The sequence below is a fragment of the Vidua macroura genome, chromosome 5 (assembly GCF_024509145.1).
Source record: "Vidua macroura isolate BioBank_ID:100142 chromosome 5, ASM2450914v1, whole genome shotgun sequence".
Classification (NCBI taxonomy): Eukaryota; Metazoa; Chordata; class Aves; order Passeriformes; family Viduidae; genus Vidua; species Vidua macroura.
Window position 1 is genome coordinate 1,180,898 of NC_071575.1, and position 25,115 is coordinate 1,206,012.

The window sequence follows — 25,115 nt, forward strand, 5'->3', positions numbered from 1 at the left end:
TAACTATTACATGTTTCTTCAGTGAGGATTTTCAAGAAGAAATTTCTCAATTTCTTCTTGCGAACGCTCAAGAAAGCGTTCTTGTACACAGTATGAGAGATGGGCCATTTCTAAACTTCTGTTTCTTGACACAAACATCAGAAACAGGCAAGGAAGGCAGACAAGGAAGGGAAAGATGAATTTGCAGTGGGAAAGGAATACTTCAGTAAAGCTGTTGATGATTTAATTGCATATTCTGCTCGTACATAAGATTTTTTTTATTCTGGAAAGCCATATTGCCTAATTCCAAGTCTTTATTGCACTGTGTAACAATTCATAATCATTAAGATATGCAGGCAAGGAAAGAGGTGGAGGAAGTGATCAAGTAAAGGTATTTGAAAGTGAAAACTTTATTTGTGTCATTTTGCCTGTGAAAACTGCTGTTTTTATTGCACACTTTGGGAAGCTGCAGGAGCACAGCAGTGACATGTGAAAGACACTTGTTTTCTTTGTTTATCTCTAAACAAGAACCTGTGTAAAGAACAGGAGTGATAAATGTTCTTCTGCAGCTCTACTGATGTGTAGGTTTTAAACAATTTTTGCATGGGTCATTAAACAATTAGTCAAATAAGTGGTATGTGGAGATACTGACTAATGTAAACATTGAATTTATGAAGGGAATGAGTTAGCACTGAAACAAACCAATTTCTAAAATCTCTAGCACAAAAAATCCTGCAAGAAGTAGCAGAAGGTGGCTGAAGCAATAAGGTCTCTGATGTCTAGAGGGGGAAAATTAAAACACATTGAATATGTGAACAGAAATGGTTTTAGATCCTTTGATGCTGTTCATCCCAAAGTGAACAGAAATAACACAAAGCCACAAACAGTGAGGAAAAGCTTTGTGTTGCAGTTCACAGGAGAGAGAGATGGTTTGGAACATCACAAAAGAATGCCTGGCTACACAAAGCTTTTGCCTCAGCTCTAAATAAGATTTTTATCCTGGGGTTAACATTAGGGAAGACAAACTCTAGGATGCCAATGGCTGTTGTTGTTCTGAGCACTTTCTTGCACAGATTGGTTTTGAGCAGGGTTTTGTGGTGAGGCTGTAAACATGCTAGCAGTCATCTGAGTGCAAGGGCTCACTCCTGCTGCTGGATGTGGACCACGAGGAACCAAAACTTCTGCCGAGTGACAGTTTCAGGAAAAATGAGAGACCAAGGAAGCCAAACTAGCAGAACTGACTAAAAAGCAAGGCATGCTTTGCTCAAATGCAACTAACATAGGAAACAAGACTGCTGAATAAATAATAATACTTGGCACTTAGTACCTTATGTCTTCAATGCACGTAACTGACATTAGCAGAGTAAATCTTACAATTGCCTTGTAATTTATATAATACCTAACTTAGGAGATAATTTACGAATTTTTATAATATCTAAGATAATAACAGACAAAGCAAAAGTGAGACTGAGATCACTTGTGAGTTTCTGGCTTTAAGTCTCATGCTCAATAAAAAAATCAAGGGTCCCCCTTCAGCAGCACGTGAGATGTATTACGTGTTGATTTAATTATGTGTCTACAACTTCAGCTGTAATTTGACACTAAGTCGGTCAGCTTTTAGAGCCCAGATCATTTGCAAATGAAAGGCAAGCTAAGGGAGGAAGCTTGGTAACACAGAATTTCACTTTGTGTCTTGTTTTACTTGTCTGAAATACAACCAACCGTGTTGGGTTCACGGTGTGTCTGTAAAGGGCACACTCTACCTGTAAAACATGCATGAGAAATCAGAACAGCTCCTTTCTGTGGCTGTGATGTGCCTCTGAAGGCTCCCCAGGGTGGCAGATGATGTTCAGCCCTGGGCTGGAGGTGCCCTGTGGGGCTGGGGGCAGGTCAGGGAATCCTCATTCCTAGGAGAGTGTGGGAGGAGTGCTTGGCACTGACTGGTGGCTGAGGCTTTCTTGGCCACTGCCTGAGTGTAGAGGTGGTTGCAGCTCGCTGCTTAAGGGGTTACCAGGACAGTGACCATTGCTGTGGAATTGTACTGGGAGTTGATCACTTCCCTGTCTGCTGCATAGTCTGTGGTTGTTGAGCACCTTCAAGGCTCTACTTAACATCACTGAGAGTTTAGTGCAAAGAACCAGCTCAAAACACACTCTGGGAAACCAAGATGCAGTGTGGCAGTCTGTCTCAAAGTTTTGAATGATATCATGGACTAACAAAGTTTTTGAATTAACTGTAAGATCAAAAGATGGAGTATCTTTAAATACAATCAGCCTAAAAGAGGTTGGAACAGAAACAAGTGACTTCATCTGTTCTGGTACAGAATGGGGAGAAATAAAAAAGTATGAAAAAAAATAATAAAGTATGAAAATGCTGCTAACAGCATGTTCAGTGAGGCACTACAAGGATGCTCCCTTAAATGAGGTAATTGCCTACAAGCTTAACAGGGATACTGCAGCTAAGCACTAGAAATAATGTAGGCATGATAGATAAGCTTGGAATTGAAAAGTTCCAACAATGCAATCAGAGTATCCTCAGGTTTGAATTGCTGATGAGAGGCCACAGCAAGACTAGTAGCAAAAAAAAAAAAAAAAAAATCACAACAGAAAAAACAACCAAAAAACCCCAAACCAACAACAACAACAACAACAAAGTGGGGCTTGAGTAAAGCAGACCTTGAAGGAATGTGAAATGAGACTTAAAAATCTGTCTGGAGCTCAGTAATATGTGTGTAGGGAATCAGAAGTGAAGGGATGGAAAGTGGTTGAGATAGGCTCGGGCAGGCTCTCATGAAAAGTCTTTCCAGTTGAGTCAACAGAACCCTGCATGGGTAACTAGAGGACAGGAGTAACACTTGAGAGAAACAAGGATGTTGGGGGAAAAATAAAGATACAAAGAATCTGTGAAGTGAGAACAGAGTTGGAGTGCATACAGTGAAGCCTCATTTGTTTGCAGTTTGTTAAAAACCCAGACGTGCATGCAATGGCACATTTTGTTATGCATTTATTTATGTGCTTACTGAGCTGTGTGCCTGCCTACACAGCCATATCTGAGGGGAGATCTTTATTTGGGGCCATTCATATTTGTCAGAGCAGGATGCCTGGCAACTCTGCTAATTTTGTGCAATTTTTACTAATTTTGTGTCTCTTCTAATCAGAAAATAAGAATATATACCCTCCAAAGAAGAAATAGCAGTGTAAAACAGTGTAAAACTTGTCAGCTCTGTACCTGTTTGTTTGATTTTGTGTTACCCACACACCACCTGACTTTGTCCCTCCACCATCTCCCCTTACAAATAGAAACAGTGACATTTCCAAGCACTTCTCATCAGAGGAACACCAACTCAGGAAGCCAGAAGCTGGGTTTGAGGTTGCAGAATGATTTCCAGCATATCATGACTTTTGACAACTCTACTTGCCTCTCTGGTTTTCTGTGTGTAAAATTAACATTTGCACGTTTTATAGAACCCCCGTGAGGCTTAGTAAATTAAGATATAAACAGAAATGCGTTCCTCTTGTTGGAAGGTAGAAATTTTTGTGCCTGTGCATGAAGATGGGGCACTCTTGGTCACGATTCAAATCGGGAAATGGAGCGAGAGATGGTCTGGAAGTTTTCTGGTGGGAGCTGCTGGCTGTGATTTCCTGGTACAGGCAGCCCTGGGGGTGACAGTGGTGGTGGCAGCCAGCAGAGCTCCAGAGTGATGCTTTGTGCTCTGCAGCAGAGGTGCCCTTCCTCCAGCTGTGCTCACAGCACTCTGCCCCAAATGTTCTCGCAGAGGGAGAGTTCTGTCCCCTGTTCACCTGTTCTGTTTCTCCTCAGAAACCCCAGGCTTGTCCCGCTCTCTGAGGACAAGGGTTTGAACGCTGGTTTCTGCTTCCCGACCTTTAGGAAGGGGCTGTTCTTTATGCTCCACCCTTTGGAGCTGGCTGTGCAATAGCAGGTGCTCACAGAGTAGCACACTGTCGAGTGGGGTCAGCTTCCTATTAGCAAATTACCCCCAGTGCCTGAATGGCACTTTACTTTCGCTGATATTCAAGATCTTTCCAAAACGTGTTAATTAAGGAATATCTGAATGGTGTACTTCCAGTTTATAACAACTGATGCGGAGAGGTGAGAAAGCCCCCCTGCTGGGTTAATTTTCCCCATGAATGAAACCTTGTTTCTATGTTAAATAACTTGTTAGAATTCGAGTTAAAACGTCTGAAGTTTCATATCACCTCAGACTCAGAAATTGTTGCACAGTGAATAGTTCCAGTCAAACACGCCAGCAAAATAACAGGGCTTCCTGGCAAAAAACTTTGCATCTGTGAAGCTCTGGTACTGAAGGTAATGGTTTGAGAGAATGCAATTTTAAAACATGGAAATATTATGTAAAATCAATAGATGTACTGGGTACTATTTATTTCTTTGATATTTCAGGTTGGGTTTTTTTATTCTGTCAGTAGCAGGTGTTAAATTCCACTAAACCAGTGAAAAATAGAAATAAATATTTAATTTACTGTACATATCAATTATATAGAATTGGCTTATGAAATATTAAAAGAGATTGCATGTTGGAATGAGTTAGAAAATCTAGTTCCTTAACAGAAGCCTAATATAGATGTGGAAATACAGTAAGCATGATTTTAGGGTTGTAGGTCCTGGATTTTTTGTTGTTGTTGTTGTTGCTTTTTAAGGTTTTTAAGTGGTTGTGCCTGTCTAATTTGAAGCCTCATGCTCATGGCAGCAGCAGTGTGGATTAAGACTTGTGAAGAGAAATGTCTTGAGTGGAAAAATACATCAGGAATATGTGATCTTGAACATCATTAGGTTATTTGAAGGAACTATGGGTACTCACTTGAATATACCATTTAATCATAAGGACACAGGGAAAAGCAAAGAGGCATAACAAGAGATGAGCACCCACAGAAGTGAAATACCAGTTGAGCCATAAAAGTGGCACAAAACCAAGAAGTTTCCCCGAATGAAGGCAAGGATTGTTCCCTTACCTGAGTGTTAAACCTGCATGTTAAAACACACTGATATCACTACAAAGACATCCATGAGCCTTTAACAAATCATGTCCTCATGGTGCTGATGCTGCATTATTTTTGTTGAAGTGTTACATCACGAAGTGCAGGGAACACTGAACACCCCAGCTGGCTGCTGGGGTGCACCAACACATTCCTCACCCAGCTGCTCAAGTGCAAATGCATTTCTCATAGAGCATGCTCATTTCAATGGTGTTTGGAAACAGACTCTTCCAGCTTGCCTCTGTGGTTGCTTGCAGTGTTTTTGATGAGTTACACAAGGAACTTGAATTTCCTTGGCAGGTACCTGGCTCACTTGGAGTCTGTCTCCCAGCCTTCCTGTGTTCCTCTGGTTCTTGTTGTTACAGCTCAGATTGTGATCAAAAAATGGAAGATATTCCCTTCTTTGACATTATACTTGGGAATTTCATCCCCTAAGAAATGTTCCTGATTTGGTTTTGTTGGTTTTTTTTTGTTTTTTTTTTTTTTTTCAATTCCTTTTCAGAAATTATAGTTTTAAAATTCAGCATCTCTCAGATAAGACAATTTAAGATTCCTGCCTGTACTTTATAGTTACTAAAGACAATAGCTTTCCCAGAGGTGTCTGCAGGAGTCCTTCTGAGGGAAATTTCAAAGACTGAATTGACAGCAAAGGCCACAGTCTTCATGGCAAGTCAACAGGGATCTGACATCTGATTGTCTTTTGCACCTTTGATGTTTCTCTCCTGCTATCTACTTGGGCTATAGAGTGATTTCTCTGCAGTGTACAACTGCAGCTGATTCCTAAGGTTGAGTTCTCCCTAAATCTAAGTTGTAGAAAGGATTCCCCCTTGGGAATATCAGGAGCTGTTTTTGAGTAGAACATCTTCTTTCCATCAGCTTTGCAGTCATGTTGCCAGTCCAATGTCTAATTCACCAGCCTATCCCAAACATCTCAGGAATGAAATCTTGTAGTTTGTCACTGTTAATTCATCTGTAATGGACCAAAAAGGAATCAAGGGATGATGTTCCATATTCCATGAATCACACTGAACTTAAATTATGGAATAAAAAATTGTGAGTCATGTATCCTCAAAAGCCTCCTTCCCACTAGTCCTGGAAAGTGAATCTGTGGAGAACTCAAAGGACTTCCCCATGAATGGAGCTTTGGAGCAGAGCTGACCCCAGGATGTGGGAGCAGCTCGCTGGGGTATGATGGAGAGGGATGCTGCGTTTCTTGGGAATCCTAGTCCCCAGGAAGAGGAGGGGTGGCGTTTTTCAGCTGGTTCTCTGCTACCCTGACGCCATATACATGCTGTTGGTAGCTAGCTAATTAGGTTTGTGTTGTAATCAGGCACCGTGTCTGCAGCTGCTCTGGATCTCAGCACACCCAGCTTCTCAGCAGCTCGCTTGTCCCTGGTTGCAGCTTCAAGGCAGAATCCTCAGGAGCTTCAGCTGGGTGGACCCTGTGCTATTGAAAGGATGCCATTTCCAGTGCCTGGGTTAGAATTACAGCTCAGCTTTAAACTCAGTGTCTCCAGAGAGCACTGCAGAAACACTTGTTTTTTTCTCTAGAAGTAAAACAAAAACATCCTAGTAAAATAAGCAGAGCTACTCCATGCCCTTGAACAACGTCTCGGTGAGTTCATTTGCAGGCACTTGCTTCTATTATGAAGTAAGAACTGAAGCTGGGAGAGAAACTCAAGAAGAAAGTAATATATTTTTCTTCTAAAATGTTGAAGATATTGAGTAAAAAAAAAAGTTAGTGAGAGGTAAAGAGAAGCTTTTAGGTTTGAAGTGTTCCTGTGCCTTTTTTACTGTCTTAGGAACACAGTTTTGGAGTGAAACACGAGAACATGCAGAGCACTTTGTCATCTAAGTATAAAAGTGCTGCAGATAAGAAGAAATAATTATTAATCAGTAACACCACTGTATTTTGTTGCTGCTTCCTCTTTAATGAATGCCTTGTTTGTGAAAAAAGCAGGAGAGATCTGAGATTATTTGAGGGGACTTTTTGTTCAGCGGAAGGCAAAGGAAAGATAAGAACGGAATCAGTTAAAGTCAGAAGGAGGCAACTAATATGGCTTTTGAGGTATCAGTTGTGCATTTTGTATTATTCATGGCAGTGACTCCTGTATGGCTTGTGAGTTTTGTACGTTTTCCTTTGCTAAATCAGGTGGGACACCACATAAAGAGTAAAGTAGTCAGTGAAATGTAGAAAGATTGAGATCATCACGATCATGCAAAGCTTGTAGATGCCTTTCCACAAAATGTGGTTAGCTACAGCACTGATTTTTATGTTAATTTACTAGTGAATAATTTAAAAAGACCTGTTTACTTTTTAATAAAAAGGAAAGATATAAATTGGCTGAGTGTTCCTAATGTTACTTACAGCTGCCATTGAGCAGATGTTAGGGATTCTTAGTGGTAGGCTAGACCAAAATAAGTTTTATGAATAAACAAACAATTTCCTTTTACTACCAACTCTTTCAGGCTGATTCTCTCCCAAATTCACTGTGAATGGCTTTTTAAAGTCTCCTCATAAATAATTACCTTTCTTGTGGCAGTTTTCTAGGCACTTGGATTTTAATTACAGTGATGAACTGTTTTAATAAGTTGTTAAATAATTTTATCTTTTTAGGAGTGAATCCATTTTCTATTTCTCTTTGACTTCATCGGTTCCTGGGGCTTTAATCCTTTTAATTCTTGCTAATTCACTTTATAAATTCATGCTGGAGAAGTAAACAGCATGCAGCAGCATCATTTTCTTTTGAACTCTGTGCACGTACACCCACCTCAGCTTGCTGGTTATCAATGGTCTCCTGTTACTAGTAACCATTTTGTTTAACTCAGTCATTTGGATCACAGTGAGTATGAAAAGATAGGCAATTAAATGGAGACAATGTGGTTTTGCTTTGGGCTAATGTCTGGGGGCCTCAAAGCCCTCCATGGAAGCGAATACAGCGCTTAGTTCTTAGATAAGGGATATGTAGCACAGCTGTACTTCACCCAGAACAGCATCTTCCAATGTAAATACTTATCAGACACCTTCGTGATTTGATGTTGGGAAACGCTGAACACGGAAATCCCCCTGGCGTTTTTTGCTGTTTATGCCAGAAGGAAAGGTGCAGACGGGGTGGTCGCGCTTCCCGGCGCGGCGCCGACACCGTCCCTGCCTCTGCAGCTTGGCACTGACAGCTCAGCAAAGCACAGGGGGTGTTCTGCTTGACCACCTCTGTTCCTGAACATCTGAGTGAAGAAGTCATTGTGCCTTGGTTTGAAGAGACAGGTGTCTGCCAAGGAAGGCAGGAACCCCCCCCTTGAAATGGAAAATGTAAAACCTCTCCCTCTGAATTATTATAATTTTGAAATTAAAAGGCTCTTGGGCAAAGATGTGGGAATAGGAATAACAGTTCTTTGCTAGGAAAACTAAAAATACAAACGTAATAGTACAAACAACAACAACAACAACAACAACAAAAAAAAAACAAAACAAAAAAACCCCCAAAAAACCAAAAAAAAACCAAACCAAAACAAAAAAAAACCCTGCCAGAGTGAGAGCAGGCCCTGGCAGGCTGTGGGTCAGGGAGGTGGCAGCAGTGCCATTCCATGGGGGCTCAGCCCTCCTGCAGTGCCAGCTGTGCTTCTGCTGGGGCAGGATCCTGGACAAGGCTGGAGTTTTCCTCTGGAGCTCCAGGGCTGGTGGGAATGCAGTGGGGCAGAAAGCTGCTCCTCTGGGAATGCAGTGGGGCAGAAAGCTGCTCCTCTGGGAATGCAGTGGGGCAGAAAGCTGCTCCTCTGGGAATGCAGTGGGGCAGAAAGCTGCTCCTCTGGGAATGCAGTGGGGCAGAAAGCTGCTCCTCTGGGAATGCAGTGGGCAAAGGCTGCTGTGGTGTCCCAAAATCTCAGATTGGATCCAGGTAGGAATGCTTGGCTCCTCCCCTGGGCAGAGCCTCTCCCCATGGGATGATGGAATTTTCTCAGCCATGCAGGGACACTCAGTGGCCATGAACAGAAGAGATCTCCTGGAGGGAGGATTGGCTGTGGGAGAGACAAAGAAAACTGCCCCATGAACAGGAGAGAACTGCCCCAGCTCTGAGAGATGGCAGTAGAATACACACCTACCTTACAATCCAGAGCACATCGATACCAGAGTGAGGCTCTGAAATATTGCTGCAAATTTTACACAGATAGGTTTTGGTTTCCACCCCCCCCACCCCCCCCATGAGAAAGGTACAAAATGTACTGTCTCAATGAATAGTGACATTTAATAACTTGCTACTAAATACCTATGAGGATATGTACACATCTAGCACAAAGAGAGTTTGATATTCAATTTCTTTGATTCACAGTATTTCAGTAAAAAGGGTGGAATGCCAAAGTTCAAAATGATAATATATATTTACTGTAAGTTTTTAAAAATGTAAAACCTATATATAAAATGTAGATTTGAAGACTGGAATATCATCTTTGTTTTGCCAGTGGACTGGTGAAATCAGCATTTCTCTATGGTTTCAATAATTTTTTTAACCAAAACCCATGCAGTTGTTTAATCAGGTTGTTGGTGCTTTTGGTTTGAGATGTTCACCACAATTGCAGTCTGTGGTAAGATCAGCACACAGGCTGTTGACAAAGGGAGGTGAAGAAACTGCCATATTAAATACCTTTTTATGAGTTGCTCCCTATTTGTGATGGTGCTTATGGGTCTTTTTTACTTCCTTCACTCAAGGAGTGCTCAGTAGATGTTATGCCAGGAAAGTCTGACTGAATTTAGCATCCCTTTGAAATAAAATTGTTAGTTTTGCCATGTAAGCATTGTTAATAATGCAATGGGAGGAAGAAAGGATTTCTTAAAAAACCAGAAGTGTCTTTCCCTGGCCGCCAGCAGAGAGGTGCCTTCTGCTTGGAGTGTGGCTGCACAGTCAGGGGTTTTGGTTGTTTTTTTCACTGAAGGGAGCTGGCAGCTTTTTTGGTATTCAGGCTGCCTGAAGAGCTGGAAGCACTGCAGAACAACCCTACTGACAGTAGTGAAAACGTCTGGAAGGTCTCACCTGCACTGCAGCCTGCACACGCCGGCTTTTGGAGTTTTGCCGAATGCCAAATTATCAAGGTGGAGAAGGAAAAAGGAAACATTCTGAGGGGCAAAATTTTCTGGAAAGTAAAGGAGCTTTAAGTAAGTTTGGTGCCCTTTAAAAAACAAGCATTGTGATGCCTTGTATGTACAGGTAGGGCCATCCAGGGTGTTACCCTTTGGATATTTGTTGCATCAGGAGAATCCAGGAGGTCCATGATAAAATCTACGTGTTTGCAACTTGTTGGTGTTGAAGGTGTTTGAGTGTCATAAAAAATAAGCTAAAAGTGCCTCACATTTTCCTGGTAATCACATGATCACCAAAGTGGAGTATTCATCCCTCCGTGCAAGCCCTCAAGAAATCTGTTCCACCTGATTTGTAAAAGCCAGGTGGAAGCAAACAGGTCGCAGATGAGTCTGGTGAGATCTGGCGCCTTTTACTTTTTTGGCTTTCAGGCAAAGCCAGAAGCCCAAACATTGACCTTTCCAATTGCTCAAGGAAAATGCCTTTGATGCTGGAAATCCCTGTGGTACTGAGGCCTTCAGCTGTGCCAGCTGCCTTTGGCTGGAGGGGACAGTGTGGGAGAGGGGCTGATGCTGCTGTCTGTCCTCTGCATGACAAAGAGGCTGCCTGCTGGACGGGTTCTGACTGCAGCATTAAGGCATGGGCTTTTAAATCTCAAAAATCAATCCTGCCTTTCTCTGGGTTAGCGTAGGAACAGAATCTTAAACTGCTTTTAACATCAAGTGTTGAAAAACACTCAAAATGACATTGAAGTGTCATGATTTTGGCTGCATTATGGATGGTGGATTTTTTTAAATCTTTAAAATTCATAGCACCTTCTTGATAAAGTAGACTGATTTTCTACTTGCTTTATTCAGTGTGGAGTATTTCCAAATTGATTTTAAACAGCTATTTCTTCAATTTGAGTAATTTTGTTACAAGCTAATAGACAATACGTAAGTGTACCTGAGCTTTAATGTTAACATATTTGTTTCAAAGTTGTTATCAACGTTAAAAAGCACAAAGCTAAATGTGGTTGCTAAAACATGGAATGCAATATGCCACGTAGTGCTGTGATTCTAAGCCATCATGCATATTTATTATTTTCTTCCAAATTGCAGTGCTATTACTGGTAGATATATCAGGGTTTTAGCCTCGGTCTGTAATATGTCATGTACAGGACAACATTTTGAGAGGCTGAGATGTATTGATCCAAAACCAGGAATGCCAAGAGGGAAAAAGCCTGACCTAGACCAGTGCTGTTTTAATTATATCACGCTTTCAGCTAGTTTATCATTGTTTAGGTTAATTTGAACATGAACAAGGAAGCGATGCAATGAATTTCAGTGTTTGTAAAGGAAGCTTAAAGGGGCAGATTTTCAAATCAAGTCCATTTTCTCCCACAGCATTTTGGTTTTTCACTTGGTAGCTCAGTGCTGAGAGTGTTTGCATTCAGTCTGAAAGGAGAGGCCAAGCTTTATGTTTCTTCATCAGTAACTACTGGAGGAGGCCATGAATTTGGGAATTTAGGGCCAGAGCTGTGCCACCAGCACTGCCTCCTGCCCTGGGTGCACTGTGCTAGAGAGGGAGGTTTCTACTGATGTCTCTTGTATTTTGAGTCTTGCTCAAAATCAGGAGTGTGGCAAAAAATAGCCCACAGAATGGCTTGTAGGGGAAATTAGCACTGCAAGTGGGTAAGCTGAGAGAAATCTCTGGTTTTTCCCAGTGATAGTAAGGTTAGGATTAGCTGTTGGGATTCCTTGATTTATTTCTTCTTTCTGCCTTTGGCTTGTCATGTGTCATTAGGCAAACTGCTTCAGCAGTTCCAGTAGTGCCATCTGCAAAAAGAAATAAGGTTAATGCAGGTCATACACTGTAACACCCCTGAGTGCAGTATGTGTAAAAGGCACATCCTTTTCAAGAAGAAAAATGGGGTCCTGGTAAATGAGATTTAACAAGTGGATAACAATAGAGGAATTCCTTAAGCTTCGTTGTTGTCCCATAACAAGTCACTCCTGCTGCTTCCTCTTTGGAGTGGAGGAGGAATGGCTGCTCCAGCCACCAGTGCCTGAATTTTTAATTGCCTGAATCCTGCACCCTGGCTTCTGGGCTTCAGGGTGGCTCCAGGCCACCAGTGCCACCAGGAGCCACCAGTGACAGGGGTTCCAGCTGTGGTCTTTGGACCCAGAGCACGTGTCAATTATTTATCTCCTCTTGCTCCATGCCACATAGGGATTGGGTTGGAAGGAATGCTCTAAAAATAGCAAGTGCCTATGCTGTGTAGCCGAGCAACAGAAGGTGCTATGGCTCTTCCTGCTGAACCTTCTAAAGAAACATTTTAAATGAACACACGAGAAACTAATACTAATTAATAATAATATTCTGTGGAGACCTGTGGCAGATGCTGCAACGGCGCATGAGCAAGCTGTGCATAATTCAGCAACGCTGAATTCTTTCAGACACCATCTACAGGGAATTTTGCACAAGTGTGGACTTGATAATTTGTCCCTCTGTGTGTGCATGTGTAAGTGTTCCTAGGGGCATCGTTTGGCCTGCAGAACTCCTGTTACTGGAGGTGCTGTTCAGTAAAGGGAGCATCCATTCTTTCCTAGCTGGGATGATGGGATGGGTTTTCAGAAGGTTGTCCTCCTTGTAAACAGACACTAACGTGGACGCCTGTGATGGGATTTTTGCTTTTTTCCCCTCTGTGCACGCACTTTTTCAGAAAGAGTTGCAAAAAAGGGCAGCTCTCGACAGACCAAGTCACAAGCCAGCATTTTTCAGTGGTAGCTGAGGCACATGCGTGTGAAAACGTGCATTGGCACCCAACCAAGCGGTCTGGCAGTGCAGCCCGTGTCGTGGAGCTGAAGCTACCTGCTGAGCTGCTGCTACAGTGAGTTCTCACAGCTCTCTATTCTCTTCTCCTGGATGGCAAAGTTAAGCTAACGGGGAATGTATTTTATCTCTCTGCTGGAGCAGGATAAGGACGTGTAAGTGGGACAATTAAGGATGACTCAACTGACAAGAATTAGCTGCTCCATTAGCCTTTTATATCTTGCCCTGCCTCTTATTTTCAGAGGGTTGTTAACCTGGTCACCCCTAGTAAGGCTAATTTGTGTGTGAATCAGAAGACCCTTAGTTTGGGTGCTCATAAAATAGAAAGATGACTTGCTAATGGGACTTCATGCACATTTGATACGCTGCTATTTTGTCACTGCTGCCTTGTCAGCAGAACCAGCAGGTGGGTTTGATGCCACTTCTTGCCACCAGTCCTGGAAGTCTTGGAAGGCTTTGTGTTCTCCCTGGGAGAACTCCATATTGTTATAACTCAGTTGCAGCAATGAAGATGTATTTGTGCTCATTGCAAATACTTACAGAGTAGCACATAATTGTCCCTCTGCAAGCATCTCTCTCTCTCTAAACTATTGTTTAAAACTGCCAGCCACATCTTTGTTCTTTATTGAGACTAAGGCAGCAACACAGAGTCTGTAGGTATCAGGAGATAATCATTCCCCAAGGGCATTTGAAACACTTCACAACCAAAAGGTTGTGATTGCTCCACATTTACTACACTGCTTATTATTCCTTATTGCTTAATTATGGAATCAGAGTGTGTTTCCTGGATGCTGTCATCTGAATAAGAGTCTCCACTTCTCATGCTCTGCTTCAATCTTGTGTGGGCTGGAAATTTCTGTAGATGTACAGGATATCCACAGGGCAAGCCAGTTCTGGAAGCTCTTCTGACCTTTTGGGAGACCAGAGCATTCATAAATGAGGCTGTGTGTATAGAAAAGGAAAAATATAATGGACTTGCTCTGAAGTGAATTGTGTGGAACCCACAACCTTGGTGTTGCTGCACCATGTTCTACCCAGCTGAGCTCATCCCATCTCCCTGGTTCAGTGAGTCTCACATGACTTGCTGCCTTGAAAGGAAATGTGCTGTTGTGGCTTCACACTGGAAAATAAAAGTAGAAAGGGTCTAGGCCTGGTCTTTTCCAGGCTCACCAGGCCTAGAAATCTACCCTGAATAACTGATTTTGTACAGTCTTGGGTTTAATGCTTCATTGAATCATGTAATCTACTCTAAGGAAGGGGAAAGCCATTCAGTGTGCATTTTAACCTTAGTCTTGATTTTTTGAGTGTATCCATTCACAGGAAGATGAGAAGATGGGTGATAAAACTCAGGTTTCTAAATCATCACCTAAATTTCCAGGTGAAACTCCTTCTGAACTTAATTCCTTCAACTTGTTTTTGGAAACTTGAGTAAGAAATAGACTGGGTGAAACTCCCTTATTATCACAAGGTTGGCATAAAGTTGGCTTAATGAGGTGCCTTTTATGTCAGCACTTGATTTTTAAATCCCCCTTTTCATTGCTGAAATCCAAACATTAACAGCACCTTCTGCCGTGGCTCTCTGTGCTAGTGTGGCTCCTCTGTCCTCTGCAAGAGGCTGCCTGCAGCCCTGCTAGCAAGCTCTTGTGCCATAAAAAGAATTTGTTCAGCAAATAAAAATGTATTGTTTTCATTGTTAGAGGATGCTACTTAATTGGCTGTGTGTTTGTCTAATAATCACATCTAAAGCTGATTATTCTCATAATAGCCTTAAGATATTATTTAAAAATAAATATATAAATGCACAACTTTTGTACTAATACTAGTTTTTAATCTCTTCTTGTTTCTGTGAAGTCTGAATGAGATTTTCAAAATTGAATAATAATTTGATCCGTTAATCTTTTGAAGCTAGTAATTTTATTTTCCCCTCTTTGCAGTCTCTGAGGCTCGCAAATGAATAGAGCTTCATTACTGGAGTCTGCATTTAATAACCATTATCCATTATCTTGTAATTAAGACTCCCTGTAACGAATCATGAGGACAATGCAAAAATACATAGTACATTTCTTTAATGAACTGGAAAATGTTCATCTTGTTCTATTTAGTAATGAGTTGCTGAATAGTCGTTAAATCCACTGGAGAATAGAACTAGATGGATTTTGAAGACTATCTTGAGTTTGTGGTTAATCTATTAGAATTAAAATTTCATCTTCTATTTTTATCAACAGCTGATTAGAAGTCATTCTGTTTGACCAAATTGATTAGAAGACCATATACAAGGGCAGCTGTTGTTTAATGAAAGTTTTTAATGAAACTGTACCATAGAGACTTGTAATTATAAGACTTATAAAAGCTTTGACTTACCTTATAGCAGAAAAAACGAGAAGTATTGCACTGAAGGACTTTAAGTGCTACATTTTGAAAGGGAAATTAAAAATATAATTTGGTGATGCTGAAGTTACACTTCCACTGCTCCTTGTTTTAATGTGGCTATCAGATGTCTCTCTGGAAGGGAGCAGCTCTGAAATGTGCAAGTCAATTGTCTCTCCTGTGTGCTCCATTCTCTGCAAAGCCCTATCAACTATTAATTGCACATTTTGCACTGTGGAGTTAGAATCTTTCTGGCAAATAGCTGTTTCTCTCCAGAATGGACGTTGTCACAGATGTGCAACTGAACCAGCACTGGGCTGACACGGTGCCTAGTCAGGAAGCCTACAGGGGAAACTGTGTGGTCTTAGAAACCCCAGAGTTGGTGGAACCACTTGATTGTGTCTAAAGGCAGAGAAACAGGCCGGGGTTTGTGCTGCCTTGCCGTCAGGCTGAGACCCAGCTGCGTGCCCCTCGGCTGTGCCATCAGGAAGGCTCTCCCTGGAGTGTGCTGCAGCTCACAGAATGCAGTCAAGGCAACTCCTTGCTTGGAGCCAGTGCTGAAACTTCCCTTCCCTACTCCAGGGGATGTTGTAGAGGCATCATCATTCACATAAGAGACAAAACGGACCCCAAGCCAAATTTGAAGTGGAAGCAGATGCAGTTCCAATTGACTTAAGTGGATGATGCACTGCTACATGATGTTTGAATTATCCCTCTTCTTCTTCCAATTACTTCTGATAATTAATGATCCCACAGTACACCTTTTCTAAGAAGTAGGTTCCTAGGGGTGAAGTGCATCCTAATGAAATTAAGGAAGTTTTGTCGTTGTGTTCTCTCAATGCTGGATCATGCACTGCAAGGCACATTATTTTTTTGTTAGTTTCTTAGCTTTTTGTTATGCTGTGCTTCAGGATTTCTTTCAAGCCAAGGCAGAACATAAGAATGTTGCATAAGTATTAAGGCAGGCAGTGGAGAGTATTATTCACTAGTGAGAAAACAGGAAAAAATAAGCCAAGGCTAACTCTTGTTCTTTAAAGAACACAGATGTTTTGACCTTGTTAGTGCATTAAATCAGACCGTGGATTTAAGTACAGTAACTTGCAATGTTACAAGTGCAAAATGCATAAAAGGGGAGTTTTCCCTTGGTTTACAGTGTTACACAGCTGGTTTAGTAAATGCATATGAGATATCTTTCCCTTCTCTTAAAAACAGCTGCAGGAGATACAATGTGAGACTGAGACTGTCAGATGTGAGACCAAGTAGATGCGAAGTTAAATTAAAAAAACCTGATGCAAATAATTCTCAGAGATCCTGGTGGAAATACTAAAATGTTGATTTATGTACACCACGGGGACATACGTGCAAAGGAACGCCTCAGAATTGCTGTGAAGCAGGAGGTCATCTTTGAGGCTGTGAACCTGTATGTGCAGAGGGACTCTTGCTCTAAAACTGCTATAAAACATTTTGCTTCCTTTCAGGTTCTGATTTTATAAAGACATCTACAGGAAAGGAGGTGGAAAACGCGACCTTTCCCGTTGGCATAGTCATGATGCGAGCCATTAAGGAGTACTACTGGCAAACTGGCTACAAGGTAGTTCTCATTTCCTCTGTAAAAATTAACCAAACAGGCTCACTCAGAAAGAAGTAAGGATGTGATAGGATTGACTTGCTAATATTATTTTTTTTTTTTTACTTTTGTGTTTTCTGCCTTGAAGAACTGTGGCTTCATTCCGTAAATGCTCATGCAATCAAAGAGTTCCCTGCTGCATTTGGATTTGAATTTTGTTTCACCATTTAGGTGGTCATGTCCATTAATAACAGGGCTGATAGTGGCTGACATGCTCCCAAAACCATCAGCAGAGCTTTACAACTGTAGAGCCATCGAGACTGCCCAGTGTACACGGCTGTGTTTTCTGACTTTGTCCTGGCAACCCGAGGGATGCATTTTGCTCTTTCCTCCCTTGCCTGAGGGGCTTTCCAAGGGGACAAGGAGGCAGATCCAGCTGTATCCCCTTGCTTGGGATGGCAGGAAGGAGAGAGGGGGCAGGGGTTGGAAGAACATTATATCCTGGTACTTAATGTCTATCGATCAGGTCACTGTCAGGTGAGGTCAGTGGAGAAAAGGGGAACAGACAGCAAAGCCAGTGATGAACTGTGCATTCCTCCCTTTGCTGAAACATTGAGAAGGGAGGAGATTCCCAGGAGGGCTAAAGCCACCTCTGACTTCCCTTTTCCATGGGCAGGTGGGGGCTGCCAGTTGGATCTGGTGCTGGTGTTCAGCAGTGGGCTTTGTCCTCCCCTTCAGCACCAGGGCAGGAAGCTGTATCTCCAGCTAAGAGCCTCTCCCCATTTCTGGCCACCTTTCCCTCCTCTCCAGCTTCTCCTCTGTCCCTCCTGCAGGTGGCCTTGCAAGGTACAGTGTCAGCAGATGGGATGAGCAGTGGGATGGGGGCTGAGAAGGCTTCGGGGGCTGTCGGAACGTGTGACACCAGGTTGGAGGTGTGTCCATCTACCCTCTGTAGCCACCTAGATGAGGCCAGCATGGATCCCTGGGCTGGCCCCACTCCTCCTTTCCCCTCCTGCCCCTGTCTCTGCCACACAATAATTGGAGCAGCTCCAATAGTCTTTGTTTCTGTGGGAGCACTGCCCGTGCCCCAGCGTGAGGCAGATCCCTGGGGCCAGCGACCCCCCTGGGCAGCAGAGCTGGGTGCCACAAGCTGGTCCCTGCTGCTTTAGCACTGCTTTGTCCCCATAATTGGATATAAACGTTGAATTCACCTTTTGCTTTCAAAGCAGGCATTCATGGTGTGAAATGTGTTATTAACAGTAAGTGCTTGTGTCCGTGTGCACGTGTGTGCCAGTGAATTAGATGTAAACTGACTTTATGTACTTTTATTAACTGAAGACAATATTATCAGTGACAAGAAATTTCTAAATGGTTTCTTTAACAAACTAATTTTGCTGCTGTAGGGATGCTTTCTAGCAAGGCGTTGCCTGGGAAAAACAGGTTAATACAGAAATTAAACTTCTTCAAGGAAAGGAACAAGTTGCAGAGTAACATTTATTGACTGATAAGCTGTGGTGGTGATATGAAAAGTGTGCAATATAATGGGAAATAATCTTTTCCTGTCATTATTGAAGGACATACATAAATTGGTTTTTCTGTTGGGAAAACCCCCAATCCAGAAAAACTTATTACTTTTAATAATGTAAGGTGAAGAGAAAATTCTTGAGGAGATGAACTTATTAAGCAAAATAATGAAATACTGTGAAACAGCAGGAAAGTGGTAGCTGGACTTTGTACTGCTCTTGAATTAAATTCCAACTCCCCTTCCTTTTTACGTTTTTATGGCAGTCAGATGTGCTGTTTGGAAAGCTGGTAAATGGAGGAGAGGACAGGCTTGTCTTTGTCAGCTTTTTTGCAAAGAAAAGAGCTTTCAGAATCTGCTAAAAGGGGAAGGAGTTCTGAATTATGGTTTTAATTCTCTTATTAACTCTGTTTTACTTGTTTTTGCCACAGATTATCTCAAAGAGACGTCATATTTCTAGAAAGAAATCTGAATTCAAATTTCATTAGAATTTCTCTTCCTGAGGGAAAGCAGATTCCAACTGTTTCTGTTTGTTATCTAGAAGTCACCCTTCCAGTTGCTGGGCTTAAAATTCGTTTTGGAAGTCTAATGTTAACAGATGTATGCATACACTCACACATCTATTTGTCCATCCACAAAAACAGTTTTCGTGGTTTGGATTTATCAAGCTTTTCCTGCTTTTGTTCCTTTTAATCTTATTGGAAATATGCCATTATCACAATGCTCCAGCATGAGAGAAGGATTTATTCTGTGTTTGTTGGTCCTGAAATCACTCTATAAAAAAGATTACCAAACACATTGAAAACCAGATACTTTCTGATTCCGCTATTATGTCCATAAGGCACAAGGAAATCCTCAGTGCAGTGAGGTTTTGGGAGCGTGAATGCAAAAACAAAATGATAATTCTTGCAGAATGTAAAGGCAGAAGGAAACAGAAGAAGAATCACTGTGTTGTTCAGATTTATCTTTTTTTTATACAGGAGGAACTTTTCCTGATTCCCCTTGCTTTTCAAGAGTTTAGGTGGCTGCTACAGGCCAACATTTTGGCATTTTTGACGAGGGATTTGATAGCTGAGTGTCACAAGCTCTGCCTTGTGTTTAAATGGCACCTAACCAAAGGACTGGCATTAGGGGTGTATGCCAAGTGCACAGCAGGTCCATCGTGGGATTCCAGACATGCTTTGCCTCGAAGACAAGTTTTACTGGGCGTTTGTGCCTTTGCAGACGTGGCAGGTCACCTTCAGATATGACACACATCCCACACCGAGGGACTGAAAGCACACCTGGGGGGGACAGAAGTTCTGCAGTTCCTGTGAAACACAGACCTTTCAATTTTTGATAAAGACAGACATCATTGAATTCCCATTTGAAAAAATTTAGTGAAAATTAAACCTCTGGTAGGTTTGAATGTACGGCCAAATCGTGTGTAACTGTGCTGCACAGGCTTTTTATGAAACACAGCCAGTTCTCACTGCTGTCCACGAGTCAGCCACCTGACATGCAGCATCTTTAGAGTTATTTATGGTTGTGCAGTTGTTGCTGTGTATTTGGAATTAGATTGGCAGTAGGTGATGATGACACTGTGGGCACTATGTGATCATGCAGATATCCCAGTCCTGCCTAAATCCCTTGCTCTAGAGACAAATTTCTCCCATTAGACCTCAAGCCCAGCTCCTGAGGAAGTGCACAGGGGTCAAAAGTATTGCTCCCTCAGCATGAAAATCACCTTTGGCAGCGATGGCTGAGGCTTGGTAGCTCCCAGTTCCAGTCCAGACCTTGTGCTGTTTGCAGCCAGGTCTGTTGGGCAGGATGAAAGTTTGACAAGAAAGTTTCACAGATGTGTACACTTGGCAGAAAGCTCCCTGAATGTAGAACCAGAGAATGGAATAGAGATGGAATCAGGTTTTGATATAGAAGAATAGATGTGTAAATTGACAATTGCTGAGCCAGTCTTGCTGGACAACTAAGAAGACAAACATTAAGGCAAGTTGGGAAGAGATTTGAGGACTTAGACCAAAGGATAAGCTGACCACAAACAAAAAGATGTCTTTACCAAGCAGAAAGATACCCCAGGCAAACAAGACATGTCGATGTGGCAAGTTGAAAAACGTTCTAAGAATTTTCCACTGCAAGAAAACTGAAAAACAACTTTAAGCTTAAACTGTAGCACACTAACTCATGTGACTGGATAGTGTTAGCCATAATACGGTAATGATAGTAGTTATGATAGGCTGTAGGTAACAGTAAAGGTATAGATTGGTTCTTATGTATTAAGATGCTCAGCAAAGAAAAGTATATAATGCATTGTAACCAAAATTAAAGGGTCTTCAGGCTTGTCTGCAGCTGGAGCTGGCAGCTGTAGCCATGGCTCTGCCACCCATGACTCTGGACTGTTGTAACATCTTGGATACAATAAATTGCATTTTGAAGAGCTGCTTGAAGTCCTGCCTCTCTCTTCAGGCTCTTACTCAGGTCCTTGCCAGGTAGAGCTGTTACACCACAGGCACCTTGAGACTGCAGCTGTACAAACATTGATTGCTCTTCTAGGGCTGCTGATGGATGAAAACGTGTATTGAACTTTTATTTATTTTTTTTTCTCTCTCTCTAAAGGTTGGATTTAAACCTGCAGGGGGCATTAGGACAGCCAAGGAAGCTATCACTTGGCTCATGCTGGTGAAGGAGGAGCTGGGAGTGGAGTGGCTGACGCCGGAGCTCTTCCGCCTGGGTGCCAGTAGTTTACTGGGAGACATTGAGCAACAGGTTGGTTGTTGGCAGCTTACAACTCGTGAAGGACAGAAATAATCTTCCTAAAAGTGCTGGCTTGCTGCTTCTGCAGAAATGGAACATCCCTCTAATTCATTATGAATGACAGGTTCACTTCCAGCCCAGTGTTTATTGAAGTTTGAGCTGCCCTTACAGACACCTGGGGCTCTGATGCTGGGGCAGCTGACCATGGTCTAGGCCATGCTGGCAGTGTAAAATTGTACACAATTTGGGCAGAAAGGGCTCAGTTTGTGTGTGTACAGAGTCTTTTCAAATGCATGGCAGTGTTCTCTTCACTGCCAGCTGTGACTGAGCCTCACAGACCCTTTGTGTCACCGTGCCACAACTCCTCATGGTGTGGAGGAAAGTCCCATCTCATCCTGTGCATGGGTGCTGCTGATAGAGAATTTTTTCCGTGTTGACTGTTTCCTGGGGAAGAAGTTCCCAGTGGGAAGAAAGATTCTGACCTATCTATCCATGATCTACCTCAGTGGCACAGGGTATCAACCCCAAAGGATGCAGTGTAATTTGGAACAGTGAAGTGTCATTGGAACTACCAAAATATGAAGGCTTTTTGGTCCTGACTTTCATGCTCATTAAGCCCAGGAGAGGAGGTGATATTACCTTTTACCAAGAAAAATATCTGTGGATCATTATCCTGTTGCTGCTGCTGGGAAAACATGAGGTATAGGGGCCAGTCTTTTCCCTTTCCTCACCTTTTTTTCCTTTGGAATACTGACATGTTTTAAGAAAGGTTCTAAGAACAGCTTAAAGATGTCAGGTTAATATTCATGACTGCTGAAACCCCTGGCTCACTCCTGCAATGAGAATAATATTGTCTTGCTCCCTCTGCCTCACACTTGACCTAAAATTATGTCCCTGGTTATGAGAGAGCAGCATGAGCTTTCTCTTTGCCACTGCCATCACTGCTGGCTGTTAGAACACAGCCAGTGGCTGTGTTGCACCATTTGTTCTGATTTCTCAAGGGTTTTGTCTTTTATCTGCCAGGAATTGCACAAATGCCCCAGCCATAACCAAAGCTCTTGCTGTTCCATGCTGTCTAAAATACGGAAGATAAAATGTTCCCAGTCAATATATTCAATAAAACAAACATACTGAAGTAGTCAAAACCAGATGCCAGAGGAAAGCATTGGGTTCTACCTGGCTCTTTTTGAAATCTTAGTTAACAGCAGCAAGAGTCTGTGCTTTTTACTTTTTCTTTCCAAACACAGCAGCAAGAATCCTCAGTTCATATTCTACAAACAAAAATATATTAAGGGATATTACATCATATTTTATGCACACGCACAAACAAATATCTATCATCCTCATCTGGCATGCCTTTAATTTGTTACTTCCCTGACACTTGCAGCTTTATAGTCCTATATAATTCCATCATAAATTTTCTTTTTTTTTTTTGCAGATTTTCTATCATGTGACTGGCTCTTATGCACTTCAGCATGAACTGGCAATGGCTTAGACACAAAACCAACTCAGGATTACTTTTACAAAAGAGGTCTTTAAGCAAACAGCATTCAGAAGTCTTCTGACAACCAAGTGCATATGATAGAATTAAAGGCCTAATTCTCCCTTCTTCATAGTTCATGGTATTTAAAAATATGCTCAAGTCTGCTGGTTGTACTTGATCCAAAAGCAGAAAAAAGTGGCATTTCTGAAATAGTTAAATAGTTAATACATACAGATTTGCAAAGTTAATCTTGCAAAGTTCCTCAGACCAGCCTGAGAAGCTTATTAATGGCAACACTGAAATACTATGAAAAAGATTTAGGTGGCCTGGTAACACTTTGCAGTCTCAGAATATGAAATATCTGTGGAATGCTTCAGATTGCTAATTAAGAGCTACTGATCTTGGAATAGATTTCCATTCACCTCAGACAAAATCTCCTGGCACAGATGTGTTGCACTATTAATTCTTCTGTTGATTCAGTCTCAGGCATTGTAACGGGAAAGAAGAATGAAACTTGGCTATTACTTCTCTTTTATCAAATGTCTTCTGTTGGAAAAAAAAAAAAAAAGGCAACCAGACCTCTTTTTTATTTTTTCTATTTTCCCCCCCAAACTTGGGCACAGACATCCATATTTAGACCCTTGAATAAAAGTGGCTTGATTTCTAGAACAGCTGAGTATCCACAGTTGCTCCTGAAGTTAATGGGAGCTCTGGGTGATCAGAACAACTGAAAATCAAGCAGTCTCTATATAGGTGCCTAACTATGCATTCAGGGGCCTATTTTTAGGCATTTCACTCTTAAAATTTTAGTCTAACTTACTTAGAAGCTCCAATTCCTGTCTCCTGTCATTTTAAAACACATTCATGCAAATCTTTCCATTTTAATGTAAGGGGGTGACTGTCAGTTTGCAGGTGTCACTGCTAGGCTGGCTGAACTTCAACTTTGCCATTCCAAAAGAAATACTTGAATGTAAAAGATGATCCGAATTGTGTCCTATATGGGGTTTAATGGTTTAATGTAAAAAAAATGTGCTTTTTTCAGAGCACATTAAGAACAATACCCAAATCACCAACACCTTCTGAGTATCAGACTGGAGCTAGTTGATTCATTTTATCAGAACTGCATTCTGCTCACTAACCAGAGTTGTACTAAAAACTTAATTATCTCACTGACTTAAGTAGGTCTCATCATGGAAGTAAGAGGAGGTGGAGGATTTTGCTGTAAATCAAGCTACAAGGTGCATTTATTACAAAGAGATTTATTATAAAGATAATAACTCCGTTATTTATCTGGCTATACCACCTGAATCACTCCAGTGCTACAAAAAACCTTGGAGAGATAGGAAAGCTGATTAGGGAAAAAAAATCAAGAAAAACAACATATACAGAAAGCAAAATCCTATATGAAGCGCTCAGGATTAAAAATGGGCCTTAATTTCTCAGGAAATAGTTAATCCAAGGCTTTCAGTCTTTTTCTGCTTTAGATCTCAACACAAAAGGTGAGGCTGAGCTGTGACTGTTTTCATGCTTGTTTTCCTGAAAATGGCCCATTTTTACCATGAGTTTTCCTTCTGATTTCATTGCCAGTTTTGCCAAGGAAAAATGCAAGTGCCTGTCTGCATATGCAAGGGAAAATTCTGCTTCTGAGCTTTCAGAAATACAGAGCCTCTTACAAGAAGTCAGCTCCCACCAGGTTTTTGCCAGTCTGACCCTGTGCCGTGCCCTCCCAGCCTCCACACACTGGATTTTGCTGCTGTTTAGCTCAAGCTCTATAAATACTATTAAATGTCATAAATGTCCATACTTTCATAGTGGGAAGTAATGCCACTTGCAAACCACACTTTTTTTTTGTTGTCAGTTGTCTTTAGGACAATTAGGGTGACGATAAAAACTGGTTTTTTTCGGCGATGCTTGAGTTTGTAGGTGAAGGACTCTGTGTAGTACCTTAAAATTAATGGAGGTGCAACTTTGCCACCTCACTGTGTAAGGTGAGTCTCTGAGAACGGCCTCACTGTCTCCATGGGAGCTGTGCTGCTGAAAGAAGTTGCCAGGAGAAATTCTGTCAACAGCTTAGGTGTGCACGTGGGCTGCTGGATGTGACACCAGGGGTGGCAGCTCTGTTTGCAGAGGGAGAGGTTCCTGGAGAGTTGAGGATAGCCACTTCCCTTCTCCATGAACATTAAACACACCTGTGAAATGCTGTGCAACTCCAAGCCAACCAGTGTTTTCAGAGAAGCTGGACTGGAATGTAGTCAATACATTTTTTTCTGTTGAAACCTTTTGTCAAAAAAAGAAAAAGAAGTAACAGAGTCTGTAAACACATCCAAATAAAGATGGTTCTGGTTTGGAGGTTGTTCTTTTTCGAGGAATGAGCAGAAGGCTCAGTGTTCCAGAGCAATTGGCTGTCTTTGTTTAACTCCGTGGTGACTCAAGTTACGTTCACACTGTCTGTGTCTGTGGGCCACCAACCCGACCCAGAGCCTTGTCTCTCCCCCCTCCTGCAGAAGCTGCTGGTGCCAGCCAACAGTTCCCCTGCTGGCAGCCCTGGGGG

The 25,115-nt window shown here is 42.0% G+C and overlaps 1 protein-coding gene across 1 annotated transcript in view; it reads left to right on the forward strand.

Moving 5' to 3' along the window:
• DERA (deoxyribose-phosphate aldolase) overlaps positions 1 to 24,909 on the forward strand; it is a 46,798-nt gene extending 21,889 nt beyond the window's left edge. The window contains exons 7-9 of the mRNA XM_053977823.1: positions 16,723 to 16,835; positions 20,944 to 21,093; positions 22,520 to 24,909. Coding sequence (XP_053833798.1) covers positions 16,723 to 16,835; positions 20,944 to 21,093; positions 22,520 to 22,576 — 320 coding nt within the window. The 3' untranslated portion in view covers positions 22,577 to 24,909. The remainder of the gene's footprint in view (positions 1 to 16,722; positions 16,836 to 20,943; positions 21,094 to 22,519) is intronic.
• Positions 24,910 to 25,115: the final 206 nt, after the last annotated feature.